The following is a 20644-nucleotide window of genomic DNA, read 5'->3' as shown; positions in this document are numbered from 1 at the left end:
CTTCCTACACATTTTGTCACCTATCCTGGTTCTCCAGAGATGCTGCCTAACCTGCTGAGTTACTCCAGCACTTTGTGTCTTTTTTTGTAAACCAGCGTCTGCAGTTCCTTGCTTCTTACACACCATTCTATTTCCATGAAGGAAAATTAAAATATATTTATCTTTAATGTGCTTAATTTAACAAAAAAAGAAACGCAGGTCTCCTTGGAATAAAGCTGGAGGCAGTGTTAGTTATTTCTCTCCACCACTGATGAATGACAGCCTCTGTCGTGCAGTAATTAAGATCACAGTGGCGCAGCGGTAGAGTTGATGCCTTACAGTGTCAGAGACCCGGGTTCGATCCTGAGTACGGGTGCTGTCTGTATGGAGCTTGTGGGTTTTCTCTGGGCGCTCTGGTTTACTCCCACACTCAAGACGTACAGGTTTGTAGGCTAATTGCCTTCAGCAAAAATGTCAATTGTCCAGAGTGTGTAGGATAGTGTGTGTGTGCTGGGATGATAGCTGGTCGACACTGAGTCTGTGGGCAGAAGGGCCTTTTTCTGCGCCGTGTGTCTCTAAAGTCTAAATGACATCTGAAGCAAGTGGAAACCCTGATTTCTCAGGAACAACATTGGCACGGTAATAATGAGGGGGAAATATTTTTTTCCATGTCAGTTTCTTGATGTTGTCATGACACTCAGTTGTAATCCAGCACCGTTCTCCTGCTCTGCACTAGTATTCTGAGAAGCATTCTGAGAAGCATTTTGCAAAGGTCTTATTTGTGCAGAAAGAAAGAAAAAACATTCAGGCTATAGATTTTACCGAGCTCTTTTAAAAAAAAATTGAATTAATAAGTCCCATTTGCTGCATGCGAATTGGTACTGTAACAGATTGCGATACAGCGGGTAGCTGGACTGCCAGCCAAACTGCGTTTAAATAGCTCTTCTAAAAATGTTACCTTTTGTCTGGTGGCACTCGAGTGCTGTCAATTTATTCTTGTTTCCTCAACTTAAAGAGAAACCTCCATCACTTGCGATGGCCAAGTGGGTAAAGATTGTGTGCGTCTCATCAAAGGAAACTGGACGATCCAATTCATGATTTAAGTTCATGGTCTCCATGGCTACTCAAAAGCCGACTGTTCAACTATTTTTCTGAAGCAGAAAGGCTGCCGATTGTCGTTCAGTAATTTTTGCTGCAGTGAGGCGGCGGTAGAGTTGCTCCCTCACAGCGCCAGAGACCCATGAAGAGATAAATAAACTGAAAAAATGTCCGGAGGTAAAGATTAGTTGGATTCATAACAGGGATGGAAACATTGTCAACATAGTGGAGGCACAGTGGCACAGCTGTCTCAGAGCGAAAGACCCACGTTCGATCCTGACTACGGGCGTTTGGCTGTACTGAGTTTGTATGTTATCCCTGTGACCGCATGGTGTTTCTCTGGGTACTTCAGTTTCCTCCCACATTCCAAAGCCGCACAGGTTTGTAGGTTAATTGACTTCTATAAATTATTCATACTGTGTAGAATAGAACAAGTGTACGGGGAGATTGCTGATCGGCCAGGACTCGGTGGGCTGAAGTGCCTGTTTCCATGTTGTGTCTAAACTAACCTAAATTAAACTAAATAAACTGATCTTAGTATGTGCATTGTATCTAGATTGTGACCCAGTTTCAGCCTTATTGCCAATTCCCACCACGATTCCATAGATTTCTGGGAATTAGAGGAATCATCACTTGATCATATTAGCCCATAGACCAGACCATCACGCAAACCAACCTCCCTTCCATTGACTCCATCTACACTTCACGCTGCCTCAGCAAGGCCGCCAGCATTATCAAAGAATCAACAACCAGTCTCACTCCGGTCATCCCCTCTTCTCCCCTCTCCCTTCAGGGAAGAGGTACAGAAATTTGAAAACACACACCTCCATGTTCAGTTTATTATCAGGTAACTGAACCATCCTATCACCAACTAGAGAGCATCTTGAACTCCCATCTACGTCACTGGAGACCTTCAGACGATCATTAATCGGACTTTGCTGAACTTTATCCTTCCATTGACTCCATCTACACTTCACGCTGCCTCAGCAAGGCAGCCAGCATTATCAAAGAATCATTTTTCCCTTTTTTCCTGAATCTATACACTGTGGGCTGTTTGATTGCAATCATGTACCAACAACAAAGCTTTTCGCTATACCTCCGCGCACGTGACCATAATAAACTCAACTAATCTAAATGAATGCAATGATTAAGCATTGCAAAGTAGTGATTGCTAAAGAGCAAGATTGCTAAGGTGCCTGTTGGAAAGTGAATCAGTCGTTCAGTTTGATTTAGAGATACAGTGCGTAAACAGGCCCTTCGGGCCACCGAGTCCATGCCGACCAGCGATCCCCACACACTATGGACAATTTGCAATTTCACCAAGCCAATTAGCCTATGAACCTGTACGTCTTTGGAGTGGGAGGAAACCTGAGCACCCGGAGAAAACCCACGCCGCAACAGGGAGAACGTACAAACTTCGTACAGTCAGGATCGAATCGGGGTCTGTGGCGCGCAAGGCAGCAGCTCTATCACTGCGCCACATGCCGCCAAGCTGTTTAGTACGGCATTCTGCATTACTGCAGTTAGTACGGGATTCTGCAGGTCTTCCATGTGGAAGAATTGTTAGGCATTTGCCTTGATGGAGAACCGTTAATCAGATTGGATCAGAGCAGTGATATTGCTTAGTATATAAATTGCTTAGGTGCAGGAATAAGCCATTTGGCCCTTTCAGCTAGCACAGCCATTTCATGTGATCATGGTTGATCATCCCCAATCAGTACCCCGTTCCTGCCTTCTCCCCATATCCCCAGACTCCGCTATCTTTAAGAGCCCTATCTAGCTCTCTTTTGAAAGTATCCAGAGAACCGGCCTCCACCGCTCTCTGAGGCAGAGAATTCCACACTCACAACTCTCTGTGAGAAAAAATGTTTCCTCATCTCTTATCTAAACGGCTTAACCCTTATTCTTAAACTGTGGCCCCTGGTTCTGGACTCCCCCAACATCGGGAACATGTTTCCCACCTCGAGCGTGTCCAAACCCTATAATTTTATATGCTTCAATAAGATTCCCTGTCATCCTTCTAAATTCCAGAGTACACAAGCCCAGCCACTCCATTCTCTCAGCAAATGACAGTCCCGCCATCCCGGGAATTAACCTTGTAAACCTCCGCTGCACTCCCTCAATAGCAAAATTAGGGGACCAAAACTGCACACAATACGCCTGGTGTGGTCCCATTAGGGACCTGTAAGACTGCAGAAGGACCTCTTTGCTCCAATACTCCACTCCTCTTTTTATGAAGGCCAACATGCCATTCGCTTTCTTCACTGCCTGCTGTACCTGCATGCTTACTTTCATTAGGTACACAAAAATGCTGGAGAAAATCAGCGGGTGCAGCAGCATCTATGGAGCGAAGGAAATGGGCGACGTTTCGGGCCGAAACCCTTCTTCAGTCTGAAGAAGGGTTTCAGCCCGAAACGTCGGCCATTTCCTTCGCTCCATAGATGCTGCTGCACCCGCTGAGTTTCTCCAGCATTTTTGTGTACCTTCGATCTTCCAGCATCTGCAGTTCCTTCTTGAACACAACTGCTTACTTTCATTGACTGATGAACAAGGACCCCCCCCCAGATCCCATCATACTTCCTCTTTTCCCAACTTGACACCATCTGATGTGTATGTGTATGATAATAATCTAATCAGTATGTGGCATGATGGTTTGTTTGCCTGGTATTTGTTGGAGATTAAGTGCAGGATAACAAATGTTTGCTGAAGTGAACATTTTTTAAATGTATATATTTTTTAAATATAGTGCACTCATGTAATTTGACAATAGATATCAAAGGATTTGGCATAGTGTAACCCTTTTCCCCGGCTCCATCCCAAATTGACAAGACGTTGGTGAGGCCACATTTGGAGCACCATGTTCGGTTTTGAACGCTTTGCTATACGAAGAATGACACTAAGCTGGAAAGAGTGCATAGAATATTTACGAAGATGTTGCCAGGACTCGAGGGCCATAGCTCCAGGCAAAGCTTGGGCACACTAGGACGTTATTCCTTGGAGTGCACGAGGATGAGGGGTGGTCTTACAGAGGTGTAGAAATGCATGAGGAGAATAGATAGGGTGAATGCAGAGGATGGGGTGTCAAGAACCAGAGGACATAGGTTTAAGGCTTGAGTGAATAGAGGGAGGAACAGCACCTCATATTTTGCTTGGATTGTTTACACCCCAGCGGTATGAACATTGACTTCTCTAACTTCAGATAGCCCTTGCTTTCTCTCTCCATCCCCTTCCCCTTCCCAGTTCTTCCACCAGTCTTACTGTCTCCACCCACATTCTATCTTTGTCCCGCCCCCTCCCCTGACATCAGTCTGAAGAAGGGTCTCGACCCGAAACGTGGCCCATTCCTTTTCTCCAGAGATGCTGCCTCTCCCACTGAGTTACTCCAGCATTTCGTGTCTACCTTAGAGGGAAATAAAGATCTTCACTGCATATTGAAGACAGAAGTAGCTGCAAATGTGTAGTGGCCAGGTGAAGATTTGATTGCAGTTGGTGTGAATAATCAAGGGTTGGTACGAGGCATACTTTGTGCAGGTGAAGGGGATAAAGCAGGGTGGATAGCAAGGCTCAGGACAAGGGCTGAGATCATTCTTGGAGCAGTAAAACAGGTCGGATGCAGTTCAATTAGGAAAAGACTTTGGGTGTCTGCGGGTCAGTACAGGAATAATCTCAACGGTTCAGTACTATTCAAATCATAAATACATGGTGTGAAGAGGTCTAGGCTCAGGTTTATTATTGTCACGTGTACTGAGGTGACTATAATAGTAATAAATACAATGACAATATACATCTGTCCCAGCTTTCAACTCCCATAATTACAAGCAGTCTGAAGAGGGGTCCCAACCCCAAACAGAGATGCTGCCTGACTTGCTTAGCTACTCCAGAACTTTGTGTCTTTTTTGTTTAGTGATAAGCTTTTGTTCGCCTGCTATATTAAGAAACAATTAGACAAGTACATGGATAGGACAGGATTAGAGGGTTATGGCTAAAAAATGCAGGCAGGTGGGACCAGTGTAGATGTTGGTCGGTGTGGGCAGGTTGGGCCGAAGGGTCTATTCCAACTCTCTATGACTCTATAACTATGACTATGCAATCAAATCAGGCAACTACAAGTACAATACGTAGAATGAAGGGGGGGGAAATGGAAAAAAGAGAAAGGAAATGAGAACAAAGTGGACAAGAGAATGAAGATAGAAATGTCAGAGTAGAAGAGTTACAAGGTGTATGAAAATAGCCGGATATTTTTGTGGTCTCTGCCAGGTTGATGGGATTAGATTTAGAAGATGAAAATGACAACTCGGTATTGATCAAACTGTGTCTGATTCCAACCTGAGATGTCACCTATCCATGACCCACCAGGGATTCTATCTGATCCGCTTAGTTACTCCAGCACTTTATGTTCTACCCGAGTTTCCAGCATCTGCAGTTCCTCGTGTCTCTATTGATCAGGTTGTGTTGGGAGCCTTGGTGTGTGCAGTCATGTGTGTAAGCCATCGAACAAAAATGGCAATGTCCTTCAGAACAAATTAGATAGTGGAGGTTGATGACAATGTTGGGAATGTACAGGAACAAATTGACGCTACATCGGAGCATAAAGAACTTATTTTTCACTGCCAGGGGTCTTAAAATGAGCATGATGACAGGAATGTTTTCAGCAGCATAGAAACCAAAAGATTCTCTGTCTCTCTGTCTCTCTGTCTCTCTGTCTCTCTGTCTCTCTGTCTCTCTGTCTCTCTGTCTCTGTCTCTCTGTCTCTCTGTCTCTCTGTCTCTCTGTCTTATAAACATTTGGATTGTCAATCCAGTACCTCAGTCATTGCTCTGCCCATCCTACCATTACTGCCTCACAGCGCCAGAGAACTGGCTTTGATCCTGACCTTGGGTACAGTGAGTGGAGTTGTACATTCTCCCTGTGAATGCATGGGTTTCGTCTGGGTGCTACAGTTTCCTCTTGCATCCCAAAGACGTGCGGGTTTGTTGGTTAAATGATTTCTGCCAATTGCCCCGTGTGTGTTGGGAGTGGATGTGAAAGCAGGATAACATAGACTAGTGTGAGCGGGCGATCGATGGTCGGCTTGGACTCAGTGGGTCGAAGGTCTTTTCTCCATGATGTATGTTTTAATTCACTACCTCCATCTGCTCTGTAATTCAAAACAAACATGCTTTCTTGCTTTCCCAGTTCTGACAAAGGGCCTTCAACATGAAACAGAAACTCTGTATCTCTTCACAGAGATGCTGCCTGGCCTGCTGAGTATTTCCAGCAGTTTCTTTTTTTCTATTTCTCTCAGAAAACAAAGGAATGATTGATAGATTGAATGATGCAGCATGGAAAAAGGCCCTCTGGCCCACGCTGACCATCGATCACCTTTTCACACTAACTCTGTTAACCAATTTTCGCAGCCCCTCCCTAAACACCAGGGGCAATTTACAGTGGCCAATTAACAGAACAAGAACAGTACAAGCACAGTCCCGTTGGCCCACGATGTCTGTGCAGAACTTGTTGCCAAGACCATCCCTTATCTACCTGCGTATAATCCATATCCCTTCATTTCCTGCATATGCACAAGTCTATCCAAAAGCTTCTTTAACGTCACTATCGTTTCTGTCCCAACCATCAATCCTGGCAGCACGTTCCAGGCACTCGACACACTCTGTGTAAAAAACAAAGGTGCCCCGCACATCTCCCTTGAACTTTGCCACCCTCCTCCCCTCACCATAAAGCTATGCCCTCTAGCATCTGACCTATGCCCTCTCGTATTTAACATACAAACCTGCACTTTGGGATGTGGGAGGAAACTGGAGTGCCCTGAGGAAACCCACGCAGTTTATAAATTCATATGTTCTAGGAGCAGAATTAGGCCATTCGGCCCATCAAATCTACTCCGCCCTTCAAACTCCAGCGAGTACAGGCCCAGTGCCGTCAAACGCTCAACACTGGCACACAGAGAATATGCAAACTTCACATAAACACCTGAGGTCAAGAACCTGGGTCTCTGGCACAGTGAGGCAGCAGCTCTCTCAGCTGCCCCTCAAAAAGGAGGTTTTGTAATGATGAAGTTGTGGTGAAGCATGAGGATCATTTTAATCATAAACCCACAGAAATTATGGACAATAATAAGTCTGGAACTAGGAATCGGACAATTCGGAGACATAATCAAGTATATTATTGTGTTAAAGGATCTGATAGATGCACACAAAGTGCTGGAGTAACTCAACGAGTCAGACAGCATCTCTGGAGACAGCTGACGTTTTGGGTTGGGACCCTTCCTCAGAGTCTCAGAGAACCGACCTGAAATGTCACCTATCCTTTTTCAGATGCTGCCTGACCTGCTGAGTTACTTCAGCACTTTGTATTCAAGAAGGAACTGCAGATGCTGGAAAAATTGTAGGTAGATAAAAATGCTGGAGAAACTCAGCGGGTGAGGCAGCATCGATGGAGCGAAGGAATAGGTCAATAATAGGTCAAGAGTTGGTGTCTATCTTTTGTATAAACCAGAATCTGCAGTTCTTTATTTTTTACAGGTTAAAGGATCTGTCTTGATGTTGGGTGTTTAGACAGTTCTGTCTTTGTCAAATTTGTGTGTCGTTTAATTAAGAATGAATTCAGTTGAAGTGATTAAGTGCACTTCACCTCGTATTTGTCTTGCTTCCAAAATTGAAATCCATGGAGATGGCGGATTGAAATAGCAATGAATTTTGTACATTGCGAGGAACAATCGCAACTGTATTTTATAATCATAAACTAGTAGTCAAGGCTCGAGATTTAAAGCTGAACAACAAACATGAGTGAGATTGATGCAAATAGCTGTGCTGAATGCAATGGAAGCCATCTATCACAATAACAGCAATTTCAAATTGTAAACATTTTAATTGTCTGTGGAAATAATATATATCCTCGACATCCAAGTCTAAAACCAAGGTAGTGATTAAGTCAACTCTGGTAATTTTATGTCTTCACTGGGGAAAATGGTGTGCAGCAAAAAGCCAGAGACAGATGGAGACACAAGGAACTGCAGATGCTGGAATTTGGGGCAAAAAACGAGTTGCTGGTGGAACTCAGCTGGTCAGGCAGCATCTGTGAAGACAGAGGGATGGTGGACATTTTGGCTCAAGACTGCATTGGGGGTCTACTCAACCGGAAGCCAGTGCCGCACAGTGGTGCAGCTAGTAGTGTTGCTGCCTCACGACGCCAGAGACCTTGGTTCAATTCTGACTATGGGTGCTGTCTGTTTGGAGTTTGCACGTTCTCCCTGTGATATTGTGGGTTTTCTCTAGGTGCTCCGGTTTCCTTCTACACTCCAAAGATGTACAGGTTCGTAGGTTAATTGGCTTAGGTAAAAAAAAAATTGTAAACTGTCTCTAGTGTCATTGTTTGGCGCAGTCGCGGGGGACCAAAGGCCCTGTTTCTGTGTTGTATTTCTAAAGTCTACCTCAGGCCCTTAGAGTTTGGCAGCATACTCATAAACCTACTCTGCACTCTTTCCAGCCTTTTTCCTATAGAAGGGTGACCAAAATTGAACATAATACTCGATGTGGCCTCACCTATGTCTTACTTATGAAGAGCCTTTGTTAGTTCATGACCATACTGTGCATACATTGAAACCTATATATGATGCTTCCACTTCTGGAGTTGGAGATGTACTCCATCGTGTGATGATCAATGTCCAAGTTGGTGAACTGCGATGTTGTCACGTATGGGAGATATCTCTGCTTAAGATGAGTATGAGCTACAATGTTCAATGGTTCCATGATACATTATTGTCACATGTACCGAGGTACAGTGAAATGGTTTGTTTTGCATACAACCCGGTCAAATAATATAATTTGAGTTCGAGTTTAGTTTATAGTCACATTGTCCGAGGTACAATGAAAAGGTTTTGTTGCGTGCTAACCAGTCAGCTGAAAGACAGTACATGAATACAATCAAACCATATACAGTGTACAGATGCATGATAAAGGAAATAACGTTTAGTGCCGGTAAAGTCCCATCAAAGGTAGTCTGAGGGTCTCCAATGAGACCGATATTATATTTTGACAGGCACATGGATAGGAGAGGTTTAGAGGGTTATGGGCCAAACGCGGGCAGGTGGAACTAGTGTAGATGGGGTATCTTGGTGGTCGTGGGCAAGTTGGGCTGAATGGCATGTTTCCATGCTGTATGGCTTTAAGAATCTATGACAATGAGAGAGGTTTGGAGAATTATCTTTAAAGTGAAAAGTTTATGTTAATTGCTACTTGGACAGCTATTTTTCTTTGGTCACGGACCATAAACCTTTATTAACAATTTTTGGCATTACTAATAAGGTACATTTGAGACTTTGAATGTTTGGCCATCCTCTTATCGCAATATGACTCCACAGTCAAATGCAGAAATTTGAAACTAAATGTAATTGCAGTTGCGTTGTCAAGGTTACCATACAAGAATTCAGACATGGTGTGAAATTTCGAATTAAAGGTAGCAGAACCATAGAATTATATATAGACAAGAAAGCGGCCATTCGGCCCAACTAGTTCATGCTGACCAACTTGCCTAACTGAGCTAGACCCACTGACTGATATCTCTCTAAACCTTTTCTATCCATGTACCTGTCCAAGTGAACCTCTTAAATGTCATTATTGTACCCGCCTCTAACACTTCTTCCAGCAGCTTGTTCCATGTTCACATCACCCTCTGTATGTGAAGCCTTTCCCCTCAACGTAAAACTGTGGCATTTAGTTTTATACATCACTATCCTGGGGAACAGTGTGATAGACACAAAATGCTGGAGTAACTCAGCGGATCAGGCAGCATCTCTGGAGAAAAGGAATAGGTGACATTTCGGGTCGAGACCCTTCTTCAGAAGAGCTCAGAAGAAGGGTCTTGAAGTGAAACATCACCCTATAGGGAGGGAGAGGTTAAGTAGGGTGGGTCTCTATTCCACGGAGTGTAGGAGGATGAGGGAGATCTTATAGAGGTGTACAAAATCATGAGAGGAATAGATCCGGTAGATGCATAGAGTCTTTGGCCCAGAGTAGGGGAATTGAGGACCAGAGGACATAGGTTCAAGGTGAAAGGGAATTCGAGGGGTAACTTTTTCACACAGAGGGTATGGAACAAGCTGCCAGAGGAGATGGTTGGAGCAGGGACTATCCCATCGTTTAAGAAACAGTTGGACAGTTACATGGTTAAGACCAGTTTGGAGGGTTATGGACAAAGCGCAGGCAAGTGAGACTAGGGTAGCTGGGACATTGATGGGCAAGTTGGGCCGTAGGGCTTGTTTCCACACTGTATCACTCTCTGACTCAATGGCTCTACCAGACCAGGTAACTTCCTCGTAAATCATTTTTCACTTCTTTCTAGTGGTCACATGGTGAAAAATGACTTTCAGACTGCACCAACAGAGATGGTCGAGAAAACATACAAAGATCTTGCTCTGAAGGAGTGAAATAAAAAGATGGACTGAAAATGTATAAAGGAAGCCGCGTTATTAGCTGAGAAATGAGTTGTCAACTGACAAAGGTTGTGAAGAAAAGGACAAATCAAGGCCAGCAACTAAGATCAAGGAATGCTGGAGCCCACAATGGTCCATTGTTGGCTGTGGGGAATGTGATACCTAAAGTTTCCCTTTCCCCTGAAGAAGGGACTCGACCCAAAACATTATCTATTCCTTTTCTCCAGAGATGCAGCCTGACCTGCTGAGTTACCCCAGCTTTATGTGTCTATCGTAGGTGTCAACCAGTTTCTGCAGTTCCTTCCTACACAAGTTTTCAGGGAGACATTACTTAAGCAAACCTCACTCAACTGCAGAATAACATCACGTTCCAGCACAGTTTATACTCCTGCTGACTTACTAATGATCTGGTGACTCAGAGCACGATTGAGCCAAATTGTAAGGAGAGAGTAGAACAGGTGAAATGAAGGCAGAAACTAAATTATGACTCAAATCATAATTTAAATAAAAGCAATGCCAAGACCACGATCGAGTTTGTGCTGTAGACACCACTGAACAAATGTGATATTTGGAAATCTGCTGTTGGGGTGGAGACATAAGGAACTGCAGATGATGGTTTACAAAAAAAGAGAGACACAGTGTGCGGGAATAACTCGGCAAGTCGGGCAGTATCTCTGGAGAACACGATTCAGTGATGTTTCAGGACTGGACCCTTCTTCAGACTTCCGACCCAAAACCTCTAATGGCTGAACTAGACTAAACAATGCGAGGCATAGATAGGGTAGCTAACCAGAACATAGAAGCAAGGAACTGCAATGCTGGCTTCCAAAAAGGACACAAATAGCTGAAATAACTCAAGTGGGTCAGGCAGCATCTCAGGAGAACATGGATAGGTGACGTTTTGGGACGAGACCCTTCTTCAGACTGATTGTTGGGTGGTGGGAGGTGGGGGGAGAAGAAAGGTGTGAAAGGGGAGAAGCAGGTGGTTGGAGGCAGAGCTAAGAAGGTGAGAGACTGGTTTGGTGTTGCAGACTGTGGCTATATACAATCTGAGACAACTAGTCAGGGTAGCACGGTGGCACAGCGGTAGAACTGCTGCTTTACAGCGCCAGAGTTCCAGGTTCAATCCTGACTACGGGCGTTGTCGGTATGGAGTTTGTCCATTCTCCCTGTGACAGTATGAGTTTTTCCCAGGTGCCCTGGTTTCCTCCCACATTCTAAAGACATACAGGTTTGTAGGTTAATTGGCTTCTGTAAATTGTCTCGAGCATCTAGGATAGAACGAGTGATCGTGGTCGGAGTGGACTCGGTGGGCCGGAGGGCCTGTTTCCACGCAGTATACCTAAGCTAATCTAAACCTTTATCAAAGAAACACTGTAAATGTGAGGTCTTACATTATTTTTTTTTAATCAAGACTTGTTTCCACCAAGTAAGCTTGAATTTATATAGATCAGAAAACACGCAGAAGCATTTCATTTGAGAGATATCCCATGATCCACTGAGACTTTGGAAGTGAGCTGTAAAGTATCTTTGGGCGGCACGGTGGTGCAGGGATAGAGTTGCTGCCTTACAGCACCAGAGACCCGGGTTCTATCCTGACTACGGGTGCTATCTGCACGGAGTTTGTACGTTCTCCCTGTGACCATGTGGGTTTCCTTCAGGTGCTCAGGTTTCCTCCCATGCTCCAAGAACGTGCAGGTTTGTGGGTTTAATTGGCTTTGGTAAAATTGTAAATTGTCCCTTGTGTGTAGGATAGTGCGAGTGGATGGGATGATCGCTGGTCGGCGCGGACTCGATGGGCCGAAGGGCCTGTTTTCACGCTGTATCTCTAAAGGCTAAAGTCTAAATCCACCAATCAGAATCCGGCAGCATGAAGATATTCACTCTTATTAATATGTAATACAAACTGTGATTCATCATGTATAATTTATAACCTTACACGGTTTTCGTTGTAGAACTCTTCATGAAAATGTAAAAGGATGCAGAGCAAGGAGCAGCAGGATATGTCATTTATCTCAAGAGTTTCAATAAAGGCTACATACACTGTCTGTTAACACCTACTCTATTTTCCTTCTGGGGTATTCAGCATGGCTGTGCGAGCCATATGTACAATGTACCAGAGTAACATTTTGACACAAAATCAATTTATCACAATATGTTTCTAATTACAAAGAAACACATTGATCCCGCAATGTAATTGGTAATAATTGGTTTACTATTGTCATGTGTACTGAGATACAGTGATAAATGTTATTTTGCATGCTACCCATGTAAATCATACTATGCATGAGTATATCAGGTAGTGTGAACGAGAAAATAAATGGGTTGCATGGGATAGTTAGGGTGGCACGGTGGCGCAGCGGTAGAGTTGCTGCCTTACAGCACCAGAGACCCGGGCTCGATCCTGACTACTGATGCAGTCCACGCCAAACATCGATCACCCCGTACACTTAACACTATCCTGCACACTTGGGATACTTTACGATTTTACCGAAGCCAATTATCCAACAAACCTATTTGTCTTTGGAGTGTGGGAGGAAACTGGAGCACTAAGAGAAAACCCACGCGGTCACGGGGGAGAACATACAAACTCCATAAAGACAGCACCCGTAATCAGCATTGAACCCAGGTCGCTGGTGTTGCAAGGCAGCAACTCTACCGCTGCGCCACAGTGTCACCCCCATAACCTCTCCCTATAGCTCAGGCCTTCAAGTCCAGACAACATCCTCATAAATCTTCTCTGCACTCTTACCAGCTGTACAATATCTTTCCTCCAATAACAACTCATTTTTAATCCCTCCGTCACCGGCATTATTAACCATCGTCCTCATTGTGTGCTCTGTGGTCAATGTCCCGCCTGCCAGCAGAGACTGATTGCAGAAGGGAAGGCGAGCTGAAATACCGCATGAGGAATGAAACCTTGCAATAAAAGTGGACATTCATTTAGACCGTTGCCGCCAACATTCATTGGAGCGCTGCTCTCATCAACCCGTGTTTGCTGACCAAGCACATTTGAAAGTGGAGAGTGCTCCAATCCCAACACAATCATAACTCACTCTGACGCCTGCTGTACAAGTAATCAGTTGTGTGCTGTCTTGTTCAGCGCAATTAGTATGAGCTTGATGTCTGCTGCCATTGTGAGCTCTCTGAGATACTCTACATGGAAAGCCTTCTGCCGCAAGCATGATTCCCCAGCTGTTATCAGGCAACTCAACCATCCTACCATAACCAGTGAGCAGTGCTGAACTGCTATCTACCTCTGATGTCCCTCGGACAGTTCTTGGCGTTATCTTGCACTAAACGTTATTCCCTTATCATGTAAATCATACTCCCTTATTATTCCCTCATTTATACACTGTTAATGTATTGATTGTAATCATGTATAGTCTTTCTGCTGACTGGTTAGCATGCAACAAAAAGCTTTTCACTGTACCTCGGTACACGTGACAATAAACTAAACTGAACTGATTTACATTTTCTTTATTAACTCATGGGTAACACTGCGTAACTCTGGGAGACTCCATTTATTTCTTCTCGGGAGTCTTTGACTGGATTAAGGATGTGGCTTTCAATAGAAGGCACATGTTCTCACAGAGCATTCTAGATAACAAATAAGCCAGTGTTTGCCTGGTTCAGGGACTGATTTATTTTCTCGTATTTTTCAGATTTCTCTTATATTTTCTCACAATGGCGAAGGGGGGCATTTGGCCCGTCAAGTCCGTGCTGGCTTTCACAACAGTCCCATCAATCCCATTCCCGCACTTTGAGTTGCAGAGTCACAGAGCCATGCAAAATAGAAAGAGGCCCTTCAGCCCACCATGCCCCTGCCAGCCATTGTACTTATCTATATTAGTCCCATTTACCAGCATTTGGTCTCATGTTCATTAGTTATAGGAGTAGAATTAGGCCATTCGGCCCATGAAGACTATTCCACAATTCAATTGTGGCTAATCTATCGCTCCCTCTCAATCCCATTCTCCTGCCTTCTCCCCACAACCCCTGGCACGCTTACTAATCAAGAATCTGTCAATCTCCGCCTTAAAAATATTCATTGACTGCCTCCACAGTCGTCTGTGGCAATGAATTCCATAGATTCACCACCTACTTACTAACGAAATAGCTCCTCATCGTCTTTCTAAAGGTACGTCCTTTTATTCTGAGGCTATGGCCTCTGGTCCTAGACACTCCCACTGGTGGAAACATCCTCTCCACATGCACTCTATCCAGCCCGATAGCCTTCAATGCCTGGACAATTCAAGTGCTGGTCTAGATGAACATCAAAAGGATCTACTAGAGGCCTCAATATGGCAGTCATCTTTGTCGAAGACCCTCACCACCCTGGCCGCACTCTCATCTCACTCATCGGGAAGAAGGTATAGGAGCCTGAAACCTGTAACGCCCAGGTTCAGGAGCAACTTTTCCCCCAACAAGCAGAATATTAAACTACAAATACCCAACTAAACTACAAACTATCTTGGTTGCACAAGTTTAATTTAATTTATTTAGTTTATTGTCGCGTGTATCGAGGAACGGTGAAAAGCAATTTGGTGCGTTAATCCAATCAGCGTAAAGACTACACGTTAAGACATCAACAGTGTGCAGATACAGGTTAAAGAGAATAATATATAGTGCAAGATAAAGTCTAGTAAAGTCTGATTAAAGATAGTCCGAAGGTCTCCAATGAGGCAGATGGTAGCGCAAGGCTGCTCCCTCGTTGTTGGATCAGATAAAGGACAACAACTGGGAAAAAACTGTCTCTCAATTTGGAGGTGTGCGTTTTCTCACTTCTGTACCTCTTGGTGAGAAGAGAGAGTCTAGGGACAGGGGCTTTTGTTTTGTTTTGTGCTAATAAATACATTTTTTCTTTATTATTATGTTAACTATTGTGTACAGTATTTTCAAACCTATTATTCTGCTGCAAGTAAGAATTTCATTGTTCCGTTTTGGTACATATGACAAATGAACAGTCTTGATCTTTGCTGCTTGCATCCTACAGTTGTGTTGGGTGGGAGGTATATTGGCAACTAGTGTAGTGGGTGGTACGAAAATTGGGGAACCCAGATGACAATGTTGGGATTGGCAGAGGTTGGCCAGTCCAGAGATCAGCTGAAGCAAAGAGCAGAAACGTGATCAAGTTGTTGGCTGGGAAGTGGGAGGGTGGGGATGGACAGACACCAAAGGAGACGTTCTCTAATCACTTCAATCTCAAAGGCAGCAGCACAGGGTTAGCTTGGAGCCCTTCAACAGACACCAGCACCCACAGGTCTTCAGTAGGAGTGACCTGTGCCTTGAAACTGTACACGTGTACAGTAAGCCCTTGTTTTAACGGTAGACCAAAATGCTGGAGCATCTATGGAGACCACTTCTTCAGACTGATATTGTACATTAATGTTGCTCGGTTTCTTCAACTGGGCAGCATGGTGGCACACAGGTAGAGTTGCTGCCTTACAGCGCCAGAGACCTGGCTTCTATCCTGACTACAGGTGCTGTCTGTATGGAGTTTGTACGTTCTCCCTGTGACCGCGTTGGTTTTCTCCCACATTCCAAAGATATTCAGGCTTGTAGCTTCATTGGCTTCGGTAAGATTGCAAATTGTCCCCAGTGTGCAGGATAGTGGTGGTGTATGGGCTGATCGCTGGTCAGCACGGACTCGGTGGGCCGAAGGGCATGTTTCTGCACTATATTCCTAAACTAAACTACTGCACAGAAAAAAACATTTTGAATACTTTGGAGAATTACACATTTGAATAGTGTTTAGCTTAGTTTAATTTAGACATACAGCGTGGAAACACCAAGTCCATGCTGACCAGCGATCCACGTACACTAGTTCTATCCTGCACACTACAGACAATTTGCAGCGTGTAGGTTAGAACTATACTGTATAGTTCTATCTATCCTCCCACATAACTACGGTAGTGGTCATATCTTTCGGTATGCCTATCCTACACACTGTGAATTGTCCTTAGTGTGTCAGATAGAACTAGTGTACTGGAGCACCCGGAGAAAACCCACGCAGTCACAGGGAGCACCCCAGTTCAGGATCGAACTCTGGTTCCTGGCGCTGTAAGTGAGCAACTCTATGTGCCGCCATTGTGCCGTCCCAAGGTACGGTGTGTTTTGTGTCTTCTATTGTTTATTACCCAGTGTAAGTTTATTGGCTGTTTTTGCAATAGTAATGTGCATATTAACCCCTTTATTTGTTTAGAGTCTTAGAGTGATACAGTGTGGAAACAGGCCCTTCGGCCCAACTTGCCCACACTGGCCAACAAGTCCCATCTACACTAGTCCCACCTGCCTGTGTTTGGTCCATATCCCTCCAAGCCTATCCTATCCCTGTCTAACTGTTCCTTAAACTTTGGGATAGTCCCAGCCTCAACTACCACCTCTGGCAGCTTGTTCCATACACCCACCACCCTTTGTGTGAAAAAGTTACCCCTCAGATTCCTAATAAATCCTTTCCCCTTCATCTTAAACCCATGTCCTCTGGTCCTCGATTCACCTACTCTGGGCAAGAGACTCTGTGCATCTACCCGATCTATTCCCCTCATGATTTCATACACTTCCTTGCATGATTTTGTACAGTTTATACCAGACATTCGGCATAATAGACACCATCCCCTCCCCGTGTGGTCCATTATAACGAGGGAAAATGTGTTGGAAAATACTTGCTTTTTAGTTGCGTGCACCCAGTGGATGCCACACTGCTGAATTATAAATATAACGGTCCACCATGGACAGTAGGAAGACTTCCTGAACCCAACGTCTCTCCTAGATACCAGATATCATGTTCTGGTTCTGGGCTCCTGGGCCACTGGGATTCAAACCTGGCTTGGCCAGGCCTTGACATTATCTTAGAGTCATACAGCATGAAAACAGGCCTTTAGGCCCAACTTGTCCATGCTGCCTCATCTAAGTTAGTCCCATTTGACTGGATTTGATCCATATCCATCTAAACCTTTCCTGTCCATGTACTTGTCCAAGTGTCTTTTAAATGCTATTATAGTACCTGCCTCAACCACCTTCTGTGGCAGCTCGTACCCACAAAGTTTCCCCTCAGGTTCCTATTAAAGCTTTCCTCTCTCACCTTAAACCTACATCCTCAGCTTCTTGGTTCCTCTACTGTAAAAAGACTCTGTGCATTCATCCTATCTATCCCCTTCATGACTTTATACACCTCAACCCTCAGCCTTCTGCAATCCAAGGAATAAAGTCCTAGCCTGCCCAACCTCTCCCTACAGTTCAAGCCCTCTGTTGTCCTGGCAACATATTCATACATCTTCTCTGCACCCTTTCCAGCTTAATGACAGCTTTCCTACAGCATGGCGACCAAAACTTAACAAAAGGCTTTCAATGCCGCCTCACCATTGATGGCGAGACCACTTCAAGATGGTGGAGTTAAAATGGACATCCTGAATCTATGTGGACCTTGGGAAGGCAGAACTTTCTAACCAAAGGCTTTGTTTTGCTTCTCACATAGGCCAACATCAGCAATGCCTTTTGGTTGCATAACACTTGGTGACAAAAAGGATTATAATAACCCTTCAGATGTAACGGACAAATATGACTTGGGACAAACAGTCAAGACGTAAGTATACACTGAGATATCTTTTCTTCTTGAGATTATAATCATCATGGTAAAAAAAAATGTTTTTCTTCTCCCGTTATGTACTACGTTTACATATTCCGTTGTGCTGCAGCAAGTAAAAATGTCATTGTCCTAACTGGGACATATGACAATAAAACACCCTTGACGACTCTTGAATGGAAGAGAGTTTAATCAATGAATATGTTACAAAGTTTGACTGCTGGAAACACGAATAAGATGGATGTGAATATACAGTCATTGAGAGTCATAGTCATACGGCGTGGAAACAGGCCCTTCGGCCCAGCTTGCCCATGCCGACCACAAGCCCCATCAACACAAATCCCTCCTATCTACTTTTGGCCCATATCCCTCTAAACCTACCCTATCCATGTACTTGTCTAAATGGTTCTTAAACATTGCGATAGTACCTGCAAATACAAGGTAGCATAGTTTTATTGAGATCTAATGTGGTCGTACAGAATGGTAAACCTAAAGACGAACTGTGTTGATAATTGAACAAGGCATGGTGAATTTATAACGTGTCCCTTCATTTTTGGGCCAGTTACTTAAATCCAACCAATGAAGAGAAAATCTCTACTCTATCTCCATTATAAAAGACTTGTTTAAGGCAATTCCAGCTTCTGCTGTTGATGCTGAATTGATGCAAAAAAATTACAAAACACGCAAAGGAAAAAAATAGGTTGAATGGCCTCATTAGAGTTCAGTTTTAGCGATACAGAATGGAAACAGGCTCTTCAGCCCACCATGAGTATACTGACCATTGATCACCCATCCACACTAGTTCTATGTTATCCCACTTTCTCATCCACCCCCGACGCACTAGGGACAATTTAGAGAGGGCCGATTAACCTGCACGTCTTTGGGATAGGGGGGGAAACCGGAGCACCCAGAGGAAACCCATGTGGTCACAGGGAGAATGTGCAAACTCTGGACAAACAGCACCGAAGGTCAGGATGCAACCCAGTCTATGGCGCCGTGAGGCAGCAACTCTCCCACCTGCGCCACTGTTGAACAGTAAATAGCAATATTTGTTTATTGGAAAGTAAAAACTGAACTGCTGCTGCTGGAAATTAATTAAGAATAGAAAATGCTAGAAATAACAGGTTGGGTAGAATTGGTGGAGGGAGAAGCAGTATTAATATTTCATATTGATGGTCCTTCATCCCAGCTTGGGCAAATTTAACATTTCAGAAGTTATAGGAGCAGAATTAGGCCATTCTGCCCATCAAGTCTACTCCGCCATTAAATCATGACTGATCTATTTATCCCATTCGACCCCATTCTCCTGCCTTCTCCCCATAAACACCGACACTCTTACTAATCAAAAATCTGTCAATCTGCGCCTTAAAAATACTCAATGACTTGGCCTCCACAGCCGCCTGTGGCAATGAATTCCACAGATTCACCACCCTCTGACAAAATAAATTCCTCCATCTCTTTTCTAGAGGTACGTCCTTTTATTCTGAGGCTGTGGCCTCGGGTCCTAGACTCTCCCACTAGTGGAAACATCCTCTCCACATCCACTCTATTTAGGCTTTTCACTATTCGGTAAATTTCAATGAGGTTCCTCCTCATCCTTCTAAACTCCAGTGAGTACAGACCCAAGAGCCGTGAAATGCTCAAACCAATCATTCCTGGGATCATTCTTATAAACCTCCTCTAGACCCGCTCCAAACGCCAGCACATCCTTCCTCAGATATGAGGCCCAACAGGTCCGCACTTGGTCTAGTAAATGCTGGCATTGCATTTGCCTTCCTTGCTACCATTTTAGAGATGGGGAGAAAGCAGGGGGGCTTTCTGCAGTGGGTGGGAATTGAATGAGACTTAATGTCAAAAGTGGTGGTGGTGCGGACTGAATGAGGGTGTGGGAGACTTGTTACAAGCAGCAACTCTGAATGGGAGGAAGTGTAGGTATTGTAGATGGAGATGAATGAGAACTGTGAGGAGAGAGAAAGGCAGTGCTGGAATTACATAGAACAGTACAGCACAGGAACAAGCCCTTCCTCCACAATGTTTGTGCCGAACATGACACCATGACACAGTGGAGCAGCGGTAGAGTTGTTGCCTTACAGCACTAGAGACCTGGGTTCGATCCTGACTACGGATGCTATGTGTACGGTTTGTATGTTCTGTCTGTGACCGCATGGGATTTCTCCAGGTGCTCCAGCTTACTCCCACCCCCAAAGATGTGCATGTTTGTATGGCTTTGGTAAAAAAATTGTAAATTGTCCCTAGTGTGTAGTATAGTGCTAGTGTACAGGGTGATCGCTGGTCGGCGCGGACTTGATGGGCTGAAGGGCCTGTTTCCACGCTGTATCTCTAAAGTCTAAATTAAAGTCCAACTAATCTCACAGGCCTGCACATGATCCATATCCCTCCATTCCTTGCACTTCCATCTGCCGATATAAGAGCCTCTTTAATGTCACAATCGTATTGTGTTGATTTGTGAATCAAAGAACACTACATTCGCAAATGTGAACTAAAAAAAGAATTGGAAATATTCAGCAGGTCAGGAAGCATCTGGGGAGAGAGAG

General features: G+C 44.3%; 1 protein-coding gene across 2 annotated transcripts in view; it reads left to right on the top strand.

Annotated features, from left to right (window-relative positions):
• Positions 1-20644, top strand: part of camkv (CaM kinase like vesicle associated) — a 101320-nt gene that overhangs the window by 37250 nt on the left and 43426 nt on the right. For both annotated transcript variants that reach the window (XM_033037065.1, XM_033037064.1), the window contains exon 2: positions 17982-18089. In XM_033037065.1, coding sequence (XP_032892956.1) covers positions 17995-18089 — 95 coding nt within the window. In that variant the 5' untranslated portion in view covers positions 17982-17994. The remainder of the gene's footprint in view (positions 1-17981; positions 18090-20644) is intronic.

The sequence above is a fragment of the Amblyraja radiata genome, chromosome 18, assembly GCF_010909765.2.
Source record: "Amblyraja radiata isolate CabotCenter1 chromosome 18, sAmbRad1.1.pri, whole genome shotgun sequence".
In the NCBI taxonomy this organism is placed as follows: Eukaryota; Metazoa; Chordata; class Chondrichthyes; order Rajiformes; family Rajidae; genus Amblyraja; species Amblyraja radiata.
The sequence above is the reverse complement of the archived record's forward strand: the minus strand, read 5'-3'. Positions and strand labels throughout refer to the sequence as shown.